General features: G+C 46.1%; 1 protein-coding gene across 1 annotated transcript in view; it reads right to left on the bottom strand.

Moving 5' to 3' along the window:
• SHISA6 (shisa family member 6) overlaps positions 1-22,158 on the bottom strand; it is a 272,818-nt gene that overhangs the window by 13,741 nt on the left and 236,919 nt on the right. The window contains exon 4 of the mRNA XM_086624183.1: positions 14,551-14,613. Coding sequence (XP_086480309.1) covers positions 14,551-14,613 — 63 coding nt within the window. The remainder of the gene's footprint in view (positions 1-14,550; positions 14,614-22,158) is intronic.

Genomic DNA, 22,158 nt, shown 5'->3' with positions numbered 1-22,158 from the left:
CTTCTTTCCTATCGCTTATGTATGTCTCTGCACTCCTGGAATAGGGTTATTGTCTGGTAAAAGGAACATAGCCCCAAGTGAGCATATAGCTAATGTGTCATCTCTGAGAACATTATTTTCCTGCTGATGGCTTCAATCCATGTCTAATAGACTGATTGCAGGATTAGGAAGTGCATCATATTCGTCAGGACACTGGAAAAAATTGATTAGATATTATCCAGTAAACAGAGACTGTATCAGCATTGAAACTATGTCCCCACTCCTATTTGTGCTTGTGTGGCAAGGACCCTGGGGTAACATCTCTTTACAAATTTCTCAGCCAGAACCTGTATCTAATCTCCATTTTGCATGGAGGTTTGGACATGATGAAATAAGCCCAGCCATATGTATGGAATTTGTGTTCAGTGCCAAAGCAGGAGCATTAATTGACTACTTGCATGAGGTGTGTGAAATTAAGTGCCACGCATTTATCTGATGGGCTTGTGCAGAATCAGTACACCTTCTTACTGCTGTTTCCTTCCAGTCAGTCAGGATCAGACCGTAATTATTTTGGCAAATGAGAAGTCACCTTGAAATCCACTACCCATCATTCAGCAAAATAAAGGATAAACTGAAACGACCACAAATAATTTCAGGTGTCTTTTGCATAATGTAGTTTGAGGGAAAGAGCAGAGAACTGAGAGGCACTAGTAAGGAGAAATATCTTGTGCAATTTGTATTCTGGGACCAGTTCAGCAGAAGTTTCTTAGTAGTTCTTCACTCCTGCAATATATTTGAGTCATGCTTTCTCTGGTCTCTCTGCTTTTTGCTCGTGGTGTTCGTTGGCTCCTACGGAAGATGTAGGAGATAATTAGTAGGATGTAGACAAAAAGTTCTCCGCGTGCCCTGCAAGGTAGTCAAGTTTGTACGCTGCTCTGTTCTTCAGCATTCCCACTCATTTCAGTCCAGCTTTACATCCTGGGCAATGGGAGATGACCACTGGAAAATCGACAATGTCCCATGGTTATGGGGATTACCTCTGAAAGTCAGTATTAGCTTACATTTGCCTCACCACCATCCTGCAGTCACATGCCATTTTATCCCTCTCTGATACATCATGCATTCTGGGCACAATTTGCAAGGTTATTTGCAGAGGAACACGGAGGAAATAAGCTCCCCCAGTTCATAGCACATATAACAGAGATGGGAACATCATCCAGCTCTTTCATTTCTCCTGGTTTCTACATTTCCTTTGCTGCAGCCCTGAAGCAACCACGCAACCACACCGCAGCCAATGCAACATCTTAAAATTCTGCCAGTGTCTCTTTGATTAATTCAGCGGGAGAGGGCTCAACTCTGCAGCATTTCCTCATCTACTGAGCATCAGTGGTTTCACAGTGCTCTGACCAGAGTGCTGTGTTGCTCCAGCCACTGGCAGGGCTGGTGGCATGGCACAGCACTGCCAAAATCTCACTAGGCTGCACAATGTGGGCACGATAAGCTCTAGAAGGGAGCAGGAATCTCTGTGGAGAAAGACTCATCCTTTGCAGCTCTAATCTCTCTTCTTGGACACCTACCAAGCAAGAACTGTGAATTTTTTTTTCTTCATGAGCCAGAATTGTCGGGTCAGTCCAAACCCTGTTGTATTTCCATGAGAACCAATGAACTCATGGGCCAGACTCAGAAAGGCTCCGCTGCCCCATTCAGACCAGGCTATTGCATAAAAACTTAAGAAGGTGTCATCCTGGAGCAGACTGGCAGAGAGCTCTGCACCTGAGGAACCAGGAGCACTGCCTGCACTGACAGACTGCCAAAGGAACATAGAATCATAGAATGGTTTGGTTTGGAAAGGACCTCAAAGATCATCTAGTTCCAACCCCCCTGCCATGGGCAGGGACACTCTCCACCACACCAGGTTGCTCAAAGCCTCATCCAACCTGGCCTTGAATACTGCCAGGGATGGGGCAGCCACAACTTGGTCCTCTGCACAACTTGGTCCAGTGTCTCACCACCCTCAGAGGGAAGAATTTCTTCCTTAGGTCTAATCAAAATCTCCCCTCTTTCAGTTTAAAGCCATTGCCCCGTGTCCTGTGACTACACACCCTTGTCCAAAGCCCCTCTCCAGCTTTCTTGTAGCCCCTTTAGGCACTGGGAGGCTGCTAGAAGGTCTCCCCAGAGCCTTCTCTTCTCCAGCCCCAACTCTCTCAGCCTGTCTCCATAGCAGAGGTGCTCCAGCCCTCTTGTTATCTTCATGGCCTCCTCTGGACCTGCTCCAACACCTCCATGTCCTTCTGATGTTGAGGGCCCCAGAGCTGAACGCAGCACTGCAGGGGGGGTTCTCAGGAGAGCAGAGCAGAGGGGCAGAATCCCCTCCGTTGACCTGCTGCCCACAACATGTTTCCTACTACAACCTTTTCAGGATATACGGCCTGTGGCTGGCATGTCACCCACATGGATGTGAGGGGGCTGCAGTACTTCCCTCTGTGCCTTGGGGATGGCCGTTACAGCTGGCCTCTGAGTTGCCACATGGATTCAATCCTCTGCTTTACGAAATGCTCTCGACTGCTTTGTAATCTGTGAAGGAAGGAAAGTCACTCTAACTTGAGGGAGAGTCTCATTTCACTGTCAGTGCTTTGCAAACTTTCTGCAAGCACAAGGCTCAGAAGCAGCCTCAGCATTTCTAAAGCTGGAGACTTGTGTTGTGGAGATTATACTTGAAGTCTTCTTGAAACGTCTTGCCTGTTCTTGGAAGAGTTTCTGTTTCAAAGTGTGTTTACATGAGGCGCAGAACCTTTCATGTCAAGGACAAGAGCAGATGATACCCAAGACAAAAAAAAAAAAAAAAAAGTGAATTTGTGGCAAAATTTTAAACAAAGCTCAAGTGGCAAAAGGGATGTGTTCCATATTTGCATGAGTCTGCACATATGTTGTGTGAATTTTGCAAGACATTTCAACAGATGCCTTTTAAAACATTCACCCAGAGAAAGCAAACAATGTCACCTAGGAGAAGCTGATACAACCAAGACTTCTGCTGCTCAGCTTCAGCTCAGCATCGCTTCAGTCCTCTGTCAAAGCACACACTGTTCCCCCAGTGCCGCCTTCTGCTCAGCCATTTGAAGGCTCAGACACTAAGTCTTCTCCGATTCCGATGCAAGATCTTACGATGGACCGCATTCCTCAGGAGAAGCTGGTAGTAGCTGATGATGTTTGGTAGCCTTCTGTGCCAAGTCTTAGCACCTCCTGAGCCATCCTGGAAGTGACATGCTGTTATAGCAGGGAAAGAACTGATGTTCACAGACTCAAATTAAAATTTATAATATCTGTCTTCAGTGTTTGGGGGGGGGGAGTATCTGTGTTTTCACACTTCTTTTTTTTTTTTGTTACAAACACTGTTATTAATAGTCCTTTGCATCTCTTATGAAGAATCTCAAAGAGCTTTATGCATTTCCAGGTCAGATTCTCTGTGGTGTAAATCAGCAGCTCTCCAGTGAATGGCTGCCCTCATTTATATCAGCCGGAGACATGGGATTTAAAATTCAGTTAATGATAAAAAACCTCTGCCTATCAGGATGGCACAAGGATTAGGTCTTTCAAGGCTCATGGCTGAGAACTGAGCAGCAATCTGAAGGAGTAGGACGCAAAGAGGACGACGTACCCCAACACGTTGCAAGATGATGCCCTCAAGTCCTACTACATATACCCACAGCACAATAATACACCTGAATCGTATCACCCAGGAGCTATTGACATGAAGATGCTTCTCAGTACACAAAGTGCTTAACTGGACAGAGCATCGTGCCACTTCACAACACGGGGTGAGAAGAGTAACATTGCCAATTCAAATCAAAGGAAAAACCACAGAAAGTAGAATTGCACTCGGCGATCACAGCAGAAAACATACATTCACTTCTGCTTGGATTCGCTGCCTTTTCATGGGGATGCAGAAAACAACACATGGCTGTGGCACCAGAGCAGCCAGTATGTAAAACTGTGCAGAACTGGGACTGGGACTCATTCTTGCTGAATTTGAGGCTGTCCAGTCGAAAACTGTCAGCCTATTAACTCCTTCCAGCTCTGTGAGAGCCGCATGCTCAAAGCATTTCATTGCATGGAGGAGAAGCTGTTTTGAAAAGCAAGATGCATCAACATGTTTGTCCTGGCAGTAGACAAGCAAGGTGAGTAAGGCAAAACTAGCTCTAGCTGCTGAGAGACAGGAATCATCCATCTGAACAGACCATGTGTGACTGTCTCGTTTCAGCTCTTTGGGACTAGAGTGAGACACAAGCCTGCAGACAGGCTGAAGATGCTGCAGGGACCACCACAATCTTCTGGCAGTCATAGTGAACTCCACATTGATGGAACTTCTAGCAATACAAATGGCAAAAAAAAAAAAATAATTTATTTGTCTCATAGGTTTTACATGCTCAGATTTTAATGATGCTGTGATTTTGCCTCCAGAACCTTCAGTCTTTTTCACCATTCTCTCATTCACCAGGGATAACGACGCTGCTTCTCTTTGCTTATGGTTCAAGACCTTCTGCTTCTATAAGAGGAACCTGAGGCCAGTGTCAGAGCTATTCAGCTCATGTTGGCCCTTTGCTTAACAATAGCATTGCCACTTGGAGAAGCTCCTCAGATTCCTCCCACAGGTCAGGGTGGAGACACAGTTACACAGGAGAGTTTTACTCCACAAGCCTCAGTGTTTTATTTATGATAGTCGCTGGGTAGAACACGGGTCACGTCATGGGCGGCATAACAGTGTTTATCTGCAAGTCAAGGCCTCCATACTCAGCAGATAGGCCTGCACCTGGAGTCGGGAGGCTGGTTTAGCCCTGCCGTACTAAGACCATGAGAAGAGTGATTTCTTTCTCCAAACATACAATGTTGTGGAAAAATTACCAAAAATGGGGGGAATGGAAGAACATTGTTCTCCAAAGCTCAGCTCACAAGCTGTAATATTAAAGTAGCTTTGAGGCAAGACACAGTTGCTGCTCCCAGGAACAGAATGCGGTTGGCATGGATAAGGCCTGTCCTGGTGGAATAGAACGTACAATATCCTTGAAATGGGGAGCAGAGTGGTACGAAGGTACCGTGGCTCGTCCCTGTTGCCAGGGATAGACAATGGCTGGGAAAGGGAACCATAGCTGTCAAGGAAGATGGATGGCAACTGCTGCCTCAACAGCGGTGATGAACAGAGTTAGGACGCCAAGCCCTAGCCAGGCGTTTACGTAGGCAAGCTGGTCATGTTAGTGTTTAACAAGTTGCAAAATTCTTGTCCTTTAGGTGAGCTTTGCTCATTATAATGTCATTATAACGCCAAAACACACCTCCATCCTGAAAGCTACCCACCTCTGGGCTCTGACCACCCCTCACTGAGCATGTGCTCTGAATTTTTTCTAGTCTATACCTTTAAATTGAAGGGAGAAAAAATTACACTAATCCTGACAAAGGTATGTATGACTAGAATCACTCAAGATCCACCTGGAAGTATAAAAATGGCTAAAGAGAAGGGGTGGTTGGGGGGAGACCTCGAAAGGAACATCTGGGATCAATTCACAGGCTGGACCTCTCTTCTTCCTCCATAGGGACACTTATTGGGTAAGAGCTCTGTGTTATGGGCACTGAGTTGCTAACACCTTACTAGCTAGTTAGAATGATCACTGACCAGTTGTGTTTTCGCACTCAGTACCTATCACCGGCTGTCTTCGAACCTATATCCTGTCACGAGCACATATAATAAAATTTGTCATCTATAAATATAAGTTTCTGGAAACTTCAATAATTGATACAAGGGAAATAAGAGATTTGTCCCAGTGCTGCTGCCCATGAGAGTCCCTGAGTAGGTTAGGTGACCACCCTCTGACCTTGTGGGCTGTCCAGAGGGATGTGTCCCAGGGATGCTGTCAGCGTGAGTCTGACAGACCGGTCAAATTGTGAAGGGTTCGAGGTAACCCCCCTTCTCCTTAAATGGGCTGTGGCAGGCGGGTCGGGTACAAGGGTCTCGTCTTTCTTGGGAAACTGGTAGACTGGTCAAATTGAAAAGGGCTCGAGGTAGTCCCCCTCTCTATCCTCTATCAACGCAGCATCATGTCTTAATGTGACAAATGTCTAAAATGCAAAGACCAGTTGCTTCAATGTTGAGTTGTTATGGTTTGAAGCGGGGGGGGGGAGGTCCGGGTGGCAGAAGCTGCCCATCAGACCGGACTCCCGTCCCCCTCGGGGCTTGAGCCAATCGGCGCCTCTGCGAATTGCCCTATTTACGTCGGACAAAGGAACCGGAAAGGTGTGTGCCTGTGCCCGGGAGCGAGGAGATGGGAGGGGGGCACGGCCCCCGCTCCCGGTGCCCGGCCGGGCCGATGCCCGCCCCGTCGAGGATGGCGGCGGCGGAGCCGCTTGGGGAACTCGGGGAGAGCCCCGCTGCCGGGGCGCCCACCGGGCCGAGTTCACCCCGAAAGGGCTGAGATCTGGGAGAAACGGCCACACAGATCAGAGGTCAGTGAAGATGGGACGGAACAGCGTGTGCCGCGGCTGAGCCCCCCTTGCCAGCAGCCCCTTTGCAAACAGCCCTCGGTGGGGCAAGCAGAGACCCACTCGCAGCCCGTGGAGGACCCACGTCGAGAAGAGATGCCGGAGCCTGAGCACGGTGCATCTCGAGCCCGTGGGATGCCCCCGCCGATGGGGAGGGGTTTGGTTAAAGGAGATGCCCGAGCCGGAGCCTGTTGTGACTCCCGGGCACGGGGCGAGGCCATTTGCGCATCTCAGTCCGTGCGGAGCCGCGTTTCGGGTCGCTGTGCCGCCCCACGCCGGAGGCATTTACAGTCTGTGTGATGGCCCACGGCAGGGCGAGTGGCCACAGCTCCTTAAAAGCCCAGGGCTGGTAAAGCCTGCACTGGGGCAAATCCGATGGGGTAAGGATTTGCCCCCCAGCGGGTAGGACTCATGCATTCCCATGAGTAGGGGATCCGCTGGAGCAAGGGACAATGGTGTAAGGGCTCCTGCTCCTTTAAGGGAAGCGGCAGTAACAGCACGGGATGAACTGACCTGCACCCCCCCATTCCCTGCCCCCTGCGCCGCTGGGGGGAGGAGGTAGAGCCGGGAAGAAGAGGCAAAGGGGGGAGTGTTGTTGTTTTTAAGACCTGGCCTGGTTTTCTTGTTATCCTCTCAAGTAACCGCTTTTGTTTGCTTTTCTCTTTGTAGGTAGCTGTTAATAAATAGTTTTGCATTAAGAAAACAGCCTCTTTTGCCCAGGACCGTGGTTGGTGGGTGCTCCTCTGTTCCTGTCTCGACCTTCAGCTCTTTTATTACATTTTTCTCTCCTCTCCATTTTACTGGAGTGGGAGAGCTGCGTGGGTTTAGTTGCCGGATCGGCCTAACCCACGACATGAGTACTGGAAGTTGCCATGGAAGTCCTTTACCTGTTCTCAGCCCCAGGGTTGCTCTCCACCCTCTACATGACTGCCCGAAGGAAGGTCAGCACACATGTCATCACAGGCTAGTCACACCACGCGAGTCCACCCATGGCCCCAAGAAGCCCTGCACAGAGGGTGGCCCTGGGCTGTAGGACACTGTTAGCAAATTCTCAGGTCAGGACAGGAAAATAGTGATCCTGATGCACTGGCGACTTTGCTCCAGTCTGCTTTGCGATTGTGTAACTGGAGCTGTGCAACACAACAGTCTGTGCACCAATCTTTGGTGTACAAAGCAGCTGAATCATCAGCTGGTATCCCCATCACAAATGGCAACTTGTGTGCATCAAAAAGCTGGCACGATGTTGTCTGGTCCTCTCAGATTCCCTGGTTCATCTCTCTTCCCACTTTCATTAGAGCCCTGCTGTTTCGCAGAAAGAACGGTGCACCTAATCCGTCTATTTGTTCTGTAGGTTATATTCTGGAGATCTGATTATCTTCTAATTTCCTCACATGTATTTCTACTGGGGATAAAATCTAATTTAAACACTCCTTAATTGTTACGATTTTGTAAACAGTGTCTTAAACACAACAGACATGAAATTCTCAACAAATTGCTGGAGGAGATGTGACAGTATAGGGAATAATTTTCATATCTTCTGGGATTGTCCCAAGTCGAAATTTCTGGTCTGATGTTAGAAAATTGATGCAAGAATTGTTTCAGCAATTTATCCCCCAAAGCCCTATTACTGCATGGGAAGGAAGATGCCCCGGATCTTTGGAATGAAGAAAAGAGAAAGAAGGAGGGGAAGGGGAAGGGGAAGGGGAAGGGGAAGGGGAAGGGGAAGGGGAAGGGGAAGGGGAAGGGGAAGGGGAAGGGGAAGGGGAAGGGGAAGGGGAAGGGAAGGGGAAGGGGAAGGGGAAGGGGAAGGGGAAGGGGAAGGGAAGCGAGGGGAGAAAGAAAGAGAAGGAAGGAAGGAATAGGAAAGGAAAGAGAAAGAGAGAAAAGGAAGGGGGGGGGAGGATATAAAAAAGACACACACATGAATGCATATAGGAGTTTGTTTAAAATTCACATGGGTACAGCTCTAAAATGAAATTTTCCTCCATCAGATCAAACCCAGACATCATCTATGGAAAAATACTTGGTCAAATTAAAAACTTGAAGTGAAGCCATTTGCTGCTTATGGTGGTTTACCAAGTATGTTTTGAGATGATTATCAAATGCAATGAACTGACATAAAAATTATGATATGAACTTCTTACTAACGATATAATTTAGCAATGTGCTTGTTATTTATATAAATGTAAAAAATGTTTATACAAGACTCTTTTGGTCAGTGTAATTAAATGTGCAGTGATTATGATGAGATTAAACTTCAGGAGCAGTAAAATATAAAGTAATAAGTTTTACAGAAACTGATCTCAGGTAGTCCACATGTATTTCTGTTATAGCTAATGCTACACAGCATCAGTTCTGTACTGTGCACCTAGCTTTTTTTTTTCCTGACATTTTAATGTTTTTATAGTTAAATAATTTTATGTGCTCATTTTGTATAAAGACTGAACAGCTAAGCAAGATTAATTAATGTATCAAGAGGTTTCTCTGCATTTCATATATAATATTTAATTGTGCTTAGAAACTAGTACTTGAGCACTCACATTCACCTTTTACGCACAAAATCACTACACCTCCAAAAACTGCTGTAGAATTCTTCATCTGCAGCTAAAATCTGCAGCTGGTGTAAAACTAAAGTCTAGAACTGGGGAAATTCACATTAAGCTTCTGATTTCAGTGGAACTGAGATCTGAAGTCCATCACTGAAAGCACAATTTAGGCTGAGGTTTCTAAAGGACTGTAGATACCTCCATGATGGGACATTCAGTGTCCTGGAAGTGAATTAGATGCATGAATAGACTGACAACAGAAGAAGATCAACAGCCTTCTTTAAGATGTGGGATACTCAAAGTCACACTGGTTGATTCAGAGCCCTGAACAACAGCACAAATTACATCCAGGTATTGCAAATCATGGGTTGACAGACCCACTTGCCTGTGGTCATTCCTCTTGATCTCCATTGGAGATCGTGCTCCCCAACACATCACACTTTCCGAAACAGGACAGACACGTCTCACCCCTCTGTGAACCCTCTGTGCCAGCCAGGCAGGGAGAAAAGAGACTTTCTTCTCCCTCTGTGTTAACTGCGCTGCGAAGAGCACTGTGCTAATTAAATGATAGCAGCCTGACAGAACAGATTATATGCGATCCCGCCACTAATTAGCAGTTATTCCTTCCTGCATTGGAAGAGTTCAGTGCAAACGCACCAGTGATCTCATGGCTGCACAACCTGCTGCTATGGGCACATCCATTACGCTGAGAAGCACTCTGAGAGTTACGGTCAACAGCTCGATGTCCAAGTGGAGACCAGTGACGAGAGGTATTCCTCAGAGGTCAGTATTGAGGCTGGTGCTGTTTAACATAGAATCATAGAATGGCACAGGCTGAAAGGGACCTCAGAGATCATCTAATCCAACCTCCCTGTCATGGGCTGGGACGCCTCTCAACTAGATCAGGCTACTCAAGGCTCCGTCCAACCTGGCCTTGAACACCCCCAGGGAGGGGGCATCCACAACCTCTCTGGGCAATTTATTCCAAAGTCTTACCACCCTCGTACTGAAGAATTTCTCCCTAAGATCTAATCTAAATCTGTTCTCCTTCAACTTAAACCCATTTCCCCTTGTCCTATCAGTGGACACTCTTGTAAAAAGTCCCTCCCCAGCCTTCCTGTAGGTTCCCTTCAGGTACTGGAAGGCAGCTATTAGGTCCCCCCGAAGTCTTCTCTTTTCAAGGCTGAACAATCCCAGCTTGCGCAACCTGTCCTCATAGCAGAGGTGCTCCAGCTCCTGGATCATCTTTGTGGCCCTCCTCTGAACATGCTCCAACACATTTATGTCTCTCTTATGGTGGGGACACCAGAACTGAACGCAGTACTCAAGGTGGGGTCTCACAAGAGCAGAGTAAAGGGGGAGAAACACCTCTCTTGACCTGCTGACCGTGCTTCTCTTGATACATTCCAGGATGCAGTTGGCCTTCTGGGCCGCGTGAGCGCACTGCCGGCTCATGTTGAGCTTCTCATCTATAAACACCTCCAAATCCTTCTCTTCAGGGCTACTCTCAACCCACTCTGTGCCCACATCTTTGTTGGTGACATGGACAGTGGGATTGAGTGCACCCTCAGCAAGTTTGCTGACAACACCAACTGTGTGGTGTTGTGGACACGCTGGAGGGAAGGGATGCTATCCAGAGGGACCTCGACAGGCTGGAGAGCTGGGCCTGTGAGAACCTCATGAAGTTCAACAAGGCCAAGTGCAAGGTCTTGTACATGGGCTGGGGCAATCCCAAGCACCAGTACAGGCTGGGCGGAGAATGGATTGAGAGCAGCCCTGAGGAGAAGAACTTGGGGATGTTGGTTGATGAGAAGCTCAACATGAGTCAGCCATGTGCACTGGCAGCCCAGAAAGTCAACCATGTCCTGGGCTGCATCCAAAGCAGCATGGGCAGCAGGTCGAGGGAGGGGATTCTGTCCCTCTGCTCTGGTGAGACCCCCTGCAGTGCTGCATTCAGCTCTGGGGCTCCCAACATCAGAAGACATGGAGCTGTTGCAGTGGGTTCAGAGGAGGGCTATGAAGATGATGAGAGGGCTGGAGCACCTCTGCTATGGTGCAGGCTGAGAGAGTTGGGATTGTTCAGCCTGGAGAAGAGAAGGCTCCAGGGAGACCTTCCAGCAGCCTTCCAGTATCTAAAGGGGCCTACAAGAAAGCTGGAGAGGGGCTTTGGACAAGGGTGTGGAGTGACAGGACACGGGGCAATGGCTTTAAACTGAAAGAGGGGAGATTTAGATTGGATATAAGGAAGAAATTTTTCCCTCTGAGGGTGGTGAAGCACTGGAACAGGTTGCCCAGAGAAGTTGTGGCTGCCCCATCCCTGGAAGTGTTCAAGGCCAGGTTGGATGGGGCTTTGGGCAACCTGATCTAGTGGCAGGTGTCCCTGCCCATGGCAGGGGGGTTGGAACTAGATGATCTTTTAGGTCCCTTCCAATCCAAACCATTCTATGATTCTATGATTCTGAGTCACCTGCATCCACTGTCCTGGTTGCTCTATGCTGGTGGCCTGAGAATCTTTCTCTGATTGTTTTAGTCCAGTTAAGAGTGAACTGAGCTCAGGCCAGATGCAAGACAGGGCATGTCTTGAGGCTCACATTGGCTTCTTTCCCTTCTTCTGCTCCTTGCAGATGGTGTCACTGCATGGTGGGTGCTAGAGACAGGCTAAGGGACAGAGCTCACGAACATGGTGGTCAGGAGGATGGCTTATGTCCACCTACAAATTTGCATAATCACATAGAAAATGTACACCATGTCCTAGCCAGGAAGGGAATTAAATTAAACCTGTAGTTTTGTTGAACTATTTCAGAATTTCAGCAGCGATCATGAATCCTGCAAGCTCTTTTGATGTCTTATTTGAAAGGTCTAAACATCTTTTTAGGCTCACCAAGCAATGGCTCACCAGTAACACATGAATATCATGAACACAAGCTTCCATGGCCATATGGATAACTTCGGAACAAAACATAACTATGAATCATACAGTTCTTTGTAGTCAGATCATTCGAGTCACTTTGTCCAACCAATCTATTAAGATACAATAAACGCAAGAAATGAATGAAGAAAAAAAAAGTTTCTAATCCAAGATCATGAGTGTATCTGCTTTGAGTTTTACCTCTCAAGTAGAGAAAAAAGAAAAGCATCTGTCAAATCCAGAGGGGAATTTAACTGTTTTGGCACATGTTGTTACCTTGAGTTATTGAATGCAATAGGGACCTGATGATGGAGCTACATTGAAACTTCTGGGCAGAGATACAGGCAAATGGGACTCATCTGGCTTTGCTGGTGCAGATCTTGGAACTCAACATGTGCTACTACTTGTTCTTTTCTTCTTCAAAAAGAACAAGTAGTAGGACCAGAGAGAAGACAATACAATTTCAATCTTGCTACTCCATCTTTTTCATCTTTTCTTTTTCTCAGGAAAGTAAAAAAGTAAGTGAAATAAATAGTCTGAAAAGTGTTTGAGGTTGTCAGTTCAGATTTGGTAAATACTCCTGTGTTACTGCCAGGTTTAAAGCTGACGTTGTTTCTCCTATGTTTTTTTCAGTGTCAGAAAAAAAAAAAACCTCTAATAATGTAGTCTTACAACTGAAAGCAATTTGCAGGGTGAGGAGCTGCCTGACCCACGCTCTAGGAAGGAGAAACACCAAAGGTTTGAGGTGACCTTTTCAAGGGCAATTGTTCTCCCACCCTTTTTTACAGCAAAGCAGCATGGAAATTTTCTATACAAGAACACACTACAGTCACAATAGATAAATCCCAGAATAGTTACCAAGATGAAGTTTCAGAATTGAAAACAAATGCCAGAACAAAAAGAGGAACAAATACAGAGATTCAGAGCTGCAAGAAGAGAGAACCGGTGTATATTAGGATGAGATTTGCCCATCACTTTCTGGTTCCCCAGCAGAAGGAAGGTTCCAGCCGCAAATGCTGGAGGAATATCTCACATTCAAAGGGTAAAGGGTGCAGGGGAAAACAAGGACAAGACCAAGACAAGGCAGCAGCAGAGGGAAGAAAGAAGAGAGGACGTGAAGGTTCATTTAGAAGCTGGACTGATTGCACAGAGACTGGGGGAACCACTGATTTGGGTGGTGATGACTGGTCTTGATTTGGATGGAGCCTGGAAGCTGCAGGTGATTTGACTGAGTGGTTTATGATTGTTGTGGTGCAGGGAGGGACATGCAGCCCGCACTCAACTGCTAATCAGGGGCCAAGGATGTCAGAAGGAGAAGGGAGCTAGGGCAGAGCAGACAGAAGGGCTGGACAAACAGGGCTGAGCAGAGAGGAGCAAGGTTTCTGGCCATGGAGGAAGCAAAGACACATTTCTAGGCTGGGATTAGATGGTGGAAACAAAGGGGAAAACAAAGGTGTATCTTTGAATAGTGGCTGAACTCTTGAATCTGGCTAAAGGATGACATGGGGCAACTCCAAGTTTATTAGGTCAAGTGTGCGGGATAGAGAGGTACCAATAAACGTGCTGAACTATGTGCAGAGGTAAGACAAATGGAAATTATGGTCCTTCAGAGCTCAGCAAGAGCACTGTCACATGGGGTACAGGTATGAAGCCGTTTGGGTAGACAGGCCAAACCTAGTTCCTTTTCTGGAACTCTAGAAAGGCTACTCTCACCCTTTAGAGGGATGACCAGACAGGTTATATGGAGGTGATAGGTTGCCCCAGACATCTCCTGAGGTTCACTTCAGAGGTTATGGACATAGATCAGTGGTGGTCCACCCTGTGGTGGGTGTAGGGACATGAAAGTTGCTCTGGGTTTCTTAAGTTCCTATGGTCAGAGAAATGTCATGCTTCCACAACAAAATAAAGGGGATTTGGAAGGGGGTGAAAGCAACCACTGGAACTGATTTAGAAAGAGGCACTTCTGTTTATGAAAGTGGGCAGAGGCATTTCTGAACCTCTTCACGGTCTTCACCTATCTTACATACTAGAAACTAGAGAGACATCATGCAGTGAATCAGGGCCTTCAGTAGATTATCCCAACCAGGCTCATGCAAGTATGGGCTGGACAGCTTGGATTTAGCTGCGAACCCAAACTCTGCCCATAAATTGTGATGGCAACATCATGTCAGCTTAGGAGCCCTCGCCTTGTGTTCACTGTCCTTCTAACCTATCTTAGAAATACGCACAAGCAGCACTGTAAGTTGAGTGGCTTGGCTGACAAGATGCACTTCTGTTTGGTTATCATTTTTATTGTTGTGTCCAGTTAAATCTGACAGCACCTTGCTGATGCAGAAGGGAGAAAGGAGCAATCAGACACGGGGAAACACAAGTTTGATAGGTAAAGTTATAAAAGACTGGGCCATATTTCATTGTGAGCACTGTTTAAAAATATGGTCCTATGTTTAATGTTAATGGAAGCCATCACTCATGCATCATTGCCATAGGAACCTTTCTATTAACATTAAACATACTTTGATACCAGTAAATGTTACTGGCTGGCAGAGGAAAGTTACAACATGTGTAATTTTGCTCTTTGTTTTCTCTTACCATGTGTAGGTGTCTGGGTGGCACTGTTTAGTATCAGGTGATTATAATTTTGTTCTTGGTCATCTGAAATTCACAGAAAAAAAATAATCCCTTTAAGAAACAGTTTAGCATATCCACTGATCTGCAGATGATAATTACAGCTCACAGCATTCACAGGAAATCTCAGCATGATTAAAGAAAGGAGAAGAAAACGCTTAAGAAAGCAGAAGATTCTGTTATGTAGTTCACTTAAAATTCCAGATGCAAGAACAACACGGTAACGGGAAACTGCACCCCTTCTGCTGAGCCTGCAAATTAGAGTTATCTGCAAAGGTGAGAAGCATGTCCAGACAGGAGCAAACCACAACTGGTAAACCGACATCAGTGGTGCGTTCTTGGGAACTGCTGGAACCTCGCAGCCCCTACTCCACTGCTCCATCTCCATCCAGTATGGAGGTTTTCAGGAAACTAGCTCCAACTACCTGAAAAACAGACTCTCCCACCGTGATAGCAACCACAAGAGCAATGTCCTGTGTGAGTACTGGGAAAATACAAAAAAATGACCTCATAAACACAGGAGGTAGAGTTAAATAGCTGCACGTGGACTGTAGATCTCCCTCCCTTGAGAGGTGAGAATCCTGTAAGACCTGATGGATTCAGCATTAAATGCACCGTGCTGCAAAGCAGGAGGACAATCAATGGCAGAATGACTGCCACCATTGTGGTTAGCAACTACTGCTTGGGTAGGAAAACAACTTTGTCTCTTTTTCACCATAATAAAAACAACTAGATAAGTGCCTGCTGATAAACTTCCATCATCTTTAGTTTCCAGACAAGCCTTCAATAAGGAATGAACTCTTTGCCTGGATCTTTACAACCTGTTATGGAACTGTAATAACATAGGTTGAGAAGAGATTTCACGAAATCCTCTTGCATGTCATGCTCTCTTAGTGCAGGATGGGCTAGTCTGATGTCTAGTCTGCTAGTCTTAAAAATCTCTCATAGATATTTCACTTTATCCCAAAAAATTCTGTTTCATCAGGTCTTTCTTCCTGCTTTTTAGGCCAATTGCTTCTTTCCAGTCTACCAGGGACATAGAGAAAATTCCCTTTATTTCTGTAATAGTTCTTTGTGACAAAGCTGGTGCTATGTGTTTCCTTAACTTACTCTTCAAGCTAAACAACACAATTTCCTTTATGTTTCCCTATAAAACGTGCTTTGCCTTTGATTGTTCTCATTCCAGCATCCTGTGCTCTCTCCAATCAACCTAGATCCTTCTCAAGTCTGCAATATAGTCTGGGACAAGTTTCTGAGAAGAGACCTCACCAGTACAGAGGGGAGTGGCTGGATTTTTCTCAGTCATCTACTCCTGTTCACACAAACTTGCATGATATTTTTCTTTTCCTGGTTCATGTAAAGGTTGTGATCCTTATTGCTTTTCCAAAGAACTGCTGCCTGTTCAATTGTTCTTCAACATATGCAAGGCTTTTTAGTATTCCTGTTTTAGTCCAATATGCAGCATTTTTCTCCAATAAATTTAATCAATTTATTTTCAGTCTATTTCTCCAATTTATCAAGAACATTTTAAATTCTAATCCCATCCTCTGATAGACTTATGGTCATCCAAGCTTCATATAATCTATAAATTTAATAAGAAAGTTTCTTTTCCAGCAGTAACAAAAAGTAAAGGCAGAACCACATCAGTTCATCCTTCTACTTACATTTACTCACCTTTTATGGTTAGCCAGCCATTATGGCATCTACCCTATAGAAGTTTATTAAGAATATGCTTCTCAAATTAGTCTTACCCAGAAACTGCAGAAAATCTTGCTAAGGTCATGATCCTTAATATAAGCTATTTCTCTGTGGCCACAAAATACAGTAAAAAATAAAAATAAGATTAGCTTGACATGATTTGTTCCCGAGAAGTCTGTGTTGGCTGCTACTTTATCTCACTGAAAGCTAATCTCCCTGCACAGCATGCTGAATGTCTGTATACAGCCAGGATTAAAATCAGAGGTTATTTATTGGATGACAACAGCCTGGACACTTTAGCTTACTTACTTCTCCATCTAGAAAACAGGCACTCGTTATATGCACAGACAGCTCAAAATATAGAAAGGATTTTAGCCTGGCTACCAGTATGTGATGAGCAAACCTTGAAAGAAGACCAGGTTCACATAGACATCTAAAATGCCCTTGAATAAGTGGTCCACAGGTCTCCTATACTATAATTTTCCTTTGGATCTGCTGGGTACTTTTAGCAAGCAGAAATCCTGCAGTAAATACTTTTGTGACTTTACTTCAGTTTCTTTTGCTCCATATAGTCTAATTTCACTTTAACATCAAAATTGGACTGAAGGATGGGTGGGACAAACAAAAAAAAAATGGGTATTTCTGGAATCCCTGTAACCGTCTGGAGGGATTTTCAGATATTTGGGATCAGATGATGGTTCACTTTCCCTTTAGTTTCCAGCAAGCATGACACAGAATCCTGCTCACTAATTTCTGTATTAGGTTTTGACTGTTTCTGGAGTGCAAACAGAACTTTTCAATAATACAATTTTAAAAGACTGTATGTGAGGGTAAGCCTGATACATGCCTAAAAGAAATAGCTGCAGTTTTTTCAGTCTTCATTATCAAAAACCATGATACACTTTAGGTCTTAACTGAATCATCTGACTTCAGCTCCTATTAGATCTTTCCTACTTTTTGGCAGGACTAGAAAAAATATTTATTACTAGAAAACTCTTCCACATGTAGATACTTCTAGATCATGAGGCTTCTCAATCAGCAACTCGATTATCCTCTTAGATAATCTAAATGTTCTGTGCTTCTGAAAAGCTGTGAGGCCAAGGTCTGGGCCAGTATGTGTAGACTTAATCAGATTCAGTTCCTGACATCGTCAAGCAGAAATGTGTTTTGAATATTGTTGTTAGACTGGTGTTTAGTCATTATAGCCAGGAACAGGACTGCTGGGATCACCAGGCACACAGCTTTGGAGTAGTCTCCTCTATGCAGAATTTTGGGGCTTTTTGGTTGCAAAGGGCTGTTTTGTACAGAGTACATTAGAGATGTCTGTGTCCTGAGAATGTTTCTCTCTTACAGCTGATTTTCTGTTACCAGCTTCATAAAATCACAGAATCACTGGGGCTGGAGGCACCTCTGGAGATCATCTAGTCCAACTCCCTGCTCAAAGCAAAGTCAGCTAGAGTGAGTTGCCTGGGACCATGTTCCTTAAGGTTTTGAATATCTTGAAGGATGGAGACTCAAAATCCTCCTGCAAATCCTCTTCCAGTGTTCAACCACCCTTACAGTAAGAAAGTTTTTTCTCATTTTTAAGTGGAATTCTTTAAATTACAATTGGTTCTTATTGTCTCTTGTCCTGCCACTGGGCAACACTGAGGAGAGCCTGGCTCTATCTTATTTACTTACCCATCAGTTATTTACGTACATTGATGGTATTGGAGGGATCCCTCCTCTCCATCTTCAAATATAGGCTAGGCACACTAAAGCCTTCTCCAGACTGAAAAGACCCACATCTCAGCCTCTCCCATTGCAACCAAAGCTCCAGTCCCTTAACCTTCTTCCTGGCCCTTCGCTGGACCCATTTTAGTTTGTCCATGTGTCTCTTGTACTGGGCAGCCCATCACTGGTCCCAGCACTACGGATGTTTCTCACCAATACTGAGCAGAGGGTACTGATCACCTCCCTTGATCTGCTGGCAACATTCCTCCAAATGCAGTCCAGGATGCTGGTGGCCTTCCTTGCCACAAGGGAGCATTGCTAACTCATATTCAACTTGGCGTCCATCACGTATTTTATCGGTTATTTTACCCAACGTTTATTACCTTATTTATAAATTATTAGATCTATTTTTGAAAGTTGCAAACTAGGTAGTGAGTAATGAGCCTGCTGTATTTTTTTATGACCTCTCCTTGACATTTGAAGCTGCTAAGTTCATTGAGCATGGCTGAATTGCTATACAACCACTTCTCTCCTGAAAGCCTTAGAAAGTAAGATATTTCCCCAGGAGGTCTCCATCCTTCCACATGCTTTGTATAGTAGCCTGTGGTTCCTATGTTAGTGTCTCTGGGTTTCAGCCAGGTGTAGGGCTGGACTCATACAGGGCAGCTAAGGAGAGCAAGGACTTCCAGCCTGGCTACAGCAAAGCTAATTTACAAATCAAATTGCAGAAAACATCCAAACTGCTTGTCCTCTTCTCAACTAATGTTGCTTACACACTACGGGAGCTGACAGATAAAAGGTTACACAGAGATGGAGGCATTTGTGTGTGTGAAATGCAAGCACTTCAAACACTAGCAGACATAACGTTAACACATTAATTGTCTCAGAAGGGCAACAACAGAGGTTTCTCTCTCCTGAAAACATGGAGTACTCCAATGCAGTCGCTTACACTCACAACCTCACTCCTGAGTGAAATTGTGTCTTCACTGAGGACAATTACACCTGCAACTTCATGAATAGAACTATTGCCTACTGATTCTGATCAGCTTCCCATGTCACCCCAAATATTTTCCCTTCCCTTCCCTTCCCTTCCCTTCCCTTCCCTTCCCTTCCCTTCCCTTCCCTTCCCTTCCCTTCCCTTCCCTTCCCTTCCCTTCCCTTCCCTTCCCTTCCCTTCCCTTCCCTTCCCTTCCCTTCCCTTCCCTTCCCTTCCCTTCCCTTCCCTCTAGAAACTTCAGGTGCTTTGAGGCCACTGCTTAAGAAATGGCATCCAAAATAGTCAGACCCTGAATTATTGGCATTTTCATGTGGCTGAGCTAATCAGGCATCCGAATGCAGCACTGGGCTTCATTTACCACTTCTGTAGCCTGTTGTAAACACTTTCCCAGCAATAAAATGCTTTAAAATGAAGGCTGAGCCTTCCTGCACCTCTTCAGGTTTAACAAGATAATGCCGTTAATTGTGAAGTACCAGTTAGGCAGAAGCATATCTATTGCAGAGACATGGATCTGAGTTCAAAGCTGCTTACTGGGAAACTCCATTAGGGAAAGAAAGGATTCACAGCGCTCTGAATTGCCAGACCACAATACGAAATTTCTGAGCACAGCTGGAGGAGAGATCAGCCACAATAACTAGCAGAAAGAATGAGACGTTTTACTGGCAGAAGGGGAACCAGTCCACCCAGGCCCTTTGCAATCTGGGAGAAGACAGGTGGACAGACAGAGGCTTTAAGGACTTCAGCTTTCTTTCCGAAGTACGTGGGTTCACACAGTAAGAACAGAACAAAATGCTGCATCTCACGCGATTGTATCTGTGGTCTGTATGTGAATCCAGTAACCACTGCTCTGGGAAACACAACTTTGCACCTGCGCAGGGAATGGGAATCTGTGATGGAGCGCATTTATGGAAAGGGTCGGGAAGATGCTGTTGGAGGGGATGAGATACTGGAGGGAGAAAGGGAGGTCTGCAGGTATCTGGAAATGCTAAGGGACAAGTTTCTGCCCAGACGGCCTCGCCGCCATGCTGAGCTACCAACCTGCCCAAGTATTCCAGATGCTCTCAGTGCTACTGGGTAGGACCCACTAATAAGTACCTGCGTTAGCTTAGAGCACAGTGGAACCAACCCAAACGTAGGCTGCTACTGCGAGGAGCAAGGCAGCCCCATCTCCTGCCCTGACCATGTCCCTGCAGGAGAGCTGCCCCGCGAGCCCCAGGGAAGTGGCCCAGCTGAACATGCCATGTGCACAGCACGTCCAGCCAGACCAGTCCCCAACCAGGCTCCCCACCCTGCATTCCCACGGCCACCAGTGCCAGCACTCACACGTCCTAGCACCCTAATTCTGCTGGTGGCTGTGATATCTTGGACCCCGAAAAGGAAAAATCTTCTTCCAAGTTCAGCACCTTGGGAAGCAAATGAGCCTGTGCACCGCTGCTGAGTCCTCGCTGCCTCTCTTCTCACAAAATCACAGAATGTCAGGGATTGGAAGGGACCTCAAAGGACCATCTAGTCCAATCCCCCTGCCGGAGCAGGACCACCTAGATTAGATCACACAAGAACGGGTCTAGGTGGGTTTTGAACATCTCCAGAGAAGGAGACTCCACAACCTCTCTGGGCAGCCTGTTCCAGTGTTCTGTTACCCTTACTGGGAAGAAGTTCTTCCTCGTGTTTAAGCAGAATCTCCTGTTTTCCAGCTTATATCCATTTCCCCTTGTCCTATCATTGGATGCTACTGAGAAGAGCCTGGCTCCATCCTCATCACAGTCACCCTTTACATATTTATAAACATTAATGAGGTCCCCCCTCAGTCTCCTCTTCTCCAAGCTAAAGAGACCCAGCTCCCTCAGCCTTTCCTCAGAAGGGAGATGCTCCACTCCCTTCATCATCTTTGTGGCCCTGCGCTGGACTCTCTCCAGCAGTTCCTTGTCCTTCTTGAACTGAGGGGCCCAGAACTGGACACAATATTCCAGATGCGGCCTCACCAGGGCAGAGTAGAAGGGGAGGAGAACCTCTCTTGACCTACTAACCACACCCCTTCTAATACATCCCAGGATGCCATTGGCCTTCTTGGCCACAAGGGCACATCGCTGGCTCACGGTCATCCTGCTGTCCACCAGGACCCCCAGGTCCCTTTCCCCTGTGCTGCTCCCCAACAGTTCAGTCCCTGACTTGTACTGCTACTTGATACTTGCACTTGTGTTACAGTACTTTCTCCCTATCGCTTCCTCAGTTTCTCCATGTCTCTCCATGGAGATGACACTCAGATGGGCCAGCAGCCCAACATGGTCAGACCAGGTGTCTCCTGCAGGGAGAGGTGGCTTCTGCTGTGCCTGGAGTCAGGCCTCAGGCAGCTGTGTGAGAGGGGTTCAGGTGGTCTCCTAAACTTCCCCAAGAGCTTCTCTCTTTAGTGTGCCTAGCCTATATTTGAAGATGGAGAGGAGGGATCCCTCCAATAATTCCTGAAACCTGGCTGAGAGTGCACGTGCATTCTGAAAAGACTTAGTCTAGTGACAGCTGTGGCATCTAATGATTGATTTCAAGAAGCTCAAGTATCTTTTCCACAGAGGATGATAAAACACGGAGCTATAATTTTCCCAGTGAATATGGAGAGTGCTTTACGGTCCTGCAGCAACTGGCATTGGGGCGACAAGAACTCCCTCAGACGTCTCTGGGCAATGGGCACCGTGAGTGCCCAGAGCAAGTCAGAATCTGGCCCTGGGGACCTGAGAGCACCCTCAATGGGCAACTGAAATCAGAGTGTCTGGGTTAGCTCCAGGGTGGGACAGTGCTGGCCAGCCATTCATCCCCTTCTTCGCAGAAGCAGGTCTCCTCACCTGCTGAGGTGTTGATCTCAGCATTGAAAGGAGCTCTTCTTCCCATGGTCCGGACTGGCATCTCTGATTTGCAGCCTAAATCACTAACTGAATCATCCGTCTCGAGGTGTGAAACCCCAGGTAACTGATGAAGAAAACTTTAAAGAGCCCCCAGAGAGTTCCTATTGCATTTCTTATCCAGGAGATCCTCTGAAGAAACAATCTTTTTGCTTAAAGACTTAATATTTCCTTAGGTACTTGGTTTTAGTCTTCTCTAGGGTATATTTTTTCAGTCTCAGGGATTTCATATGTGTTTATTGTTAATAAAAAGTAGATTTATTGTGTTCTGTA

Source organism: Tauraco erythrolophus, chromosome 20 (assembly GCF_009769465.1).
Source record: "Tauraco erythrolophus isolate bTauEry1 chromosome 20, bTauEry1.pri, whole genome shotgun sequence".
Classification (NCBI taxonomy): domain Eukaryota; kingdom Metazoa; phylum Chordata; class Aves; order Musophagiformes; family Musophagidae; genus Tauraco; species Tauraco erythrolophus.
Note: the sequence above shows the minus strand (reverse complement) of the source record. Positions and strands in the feature narration are given on the sequence as shown.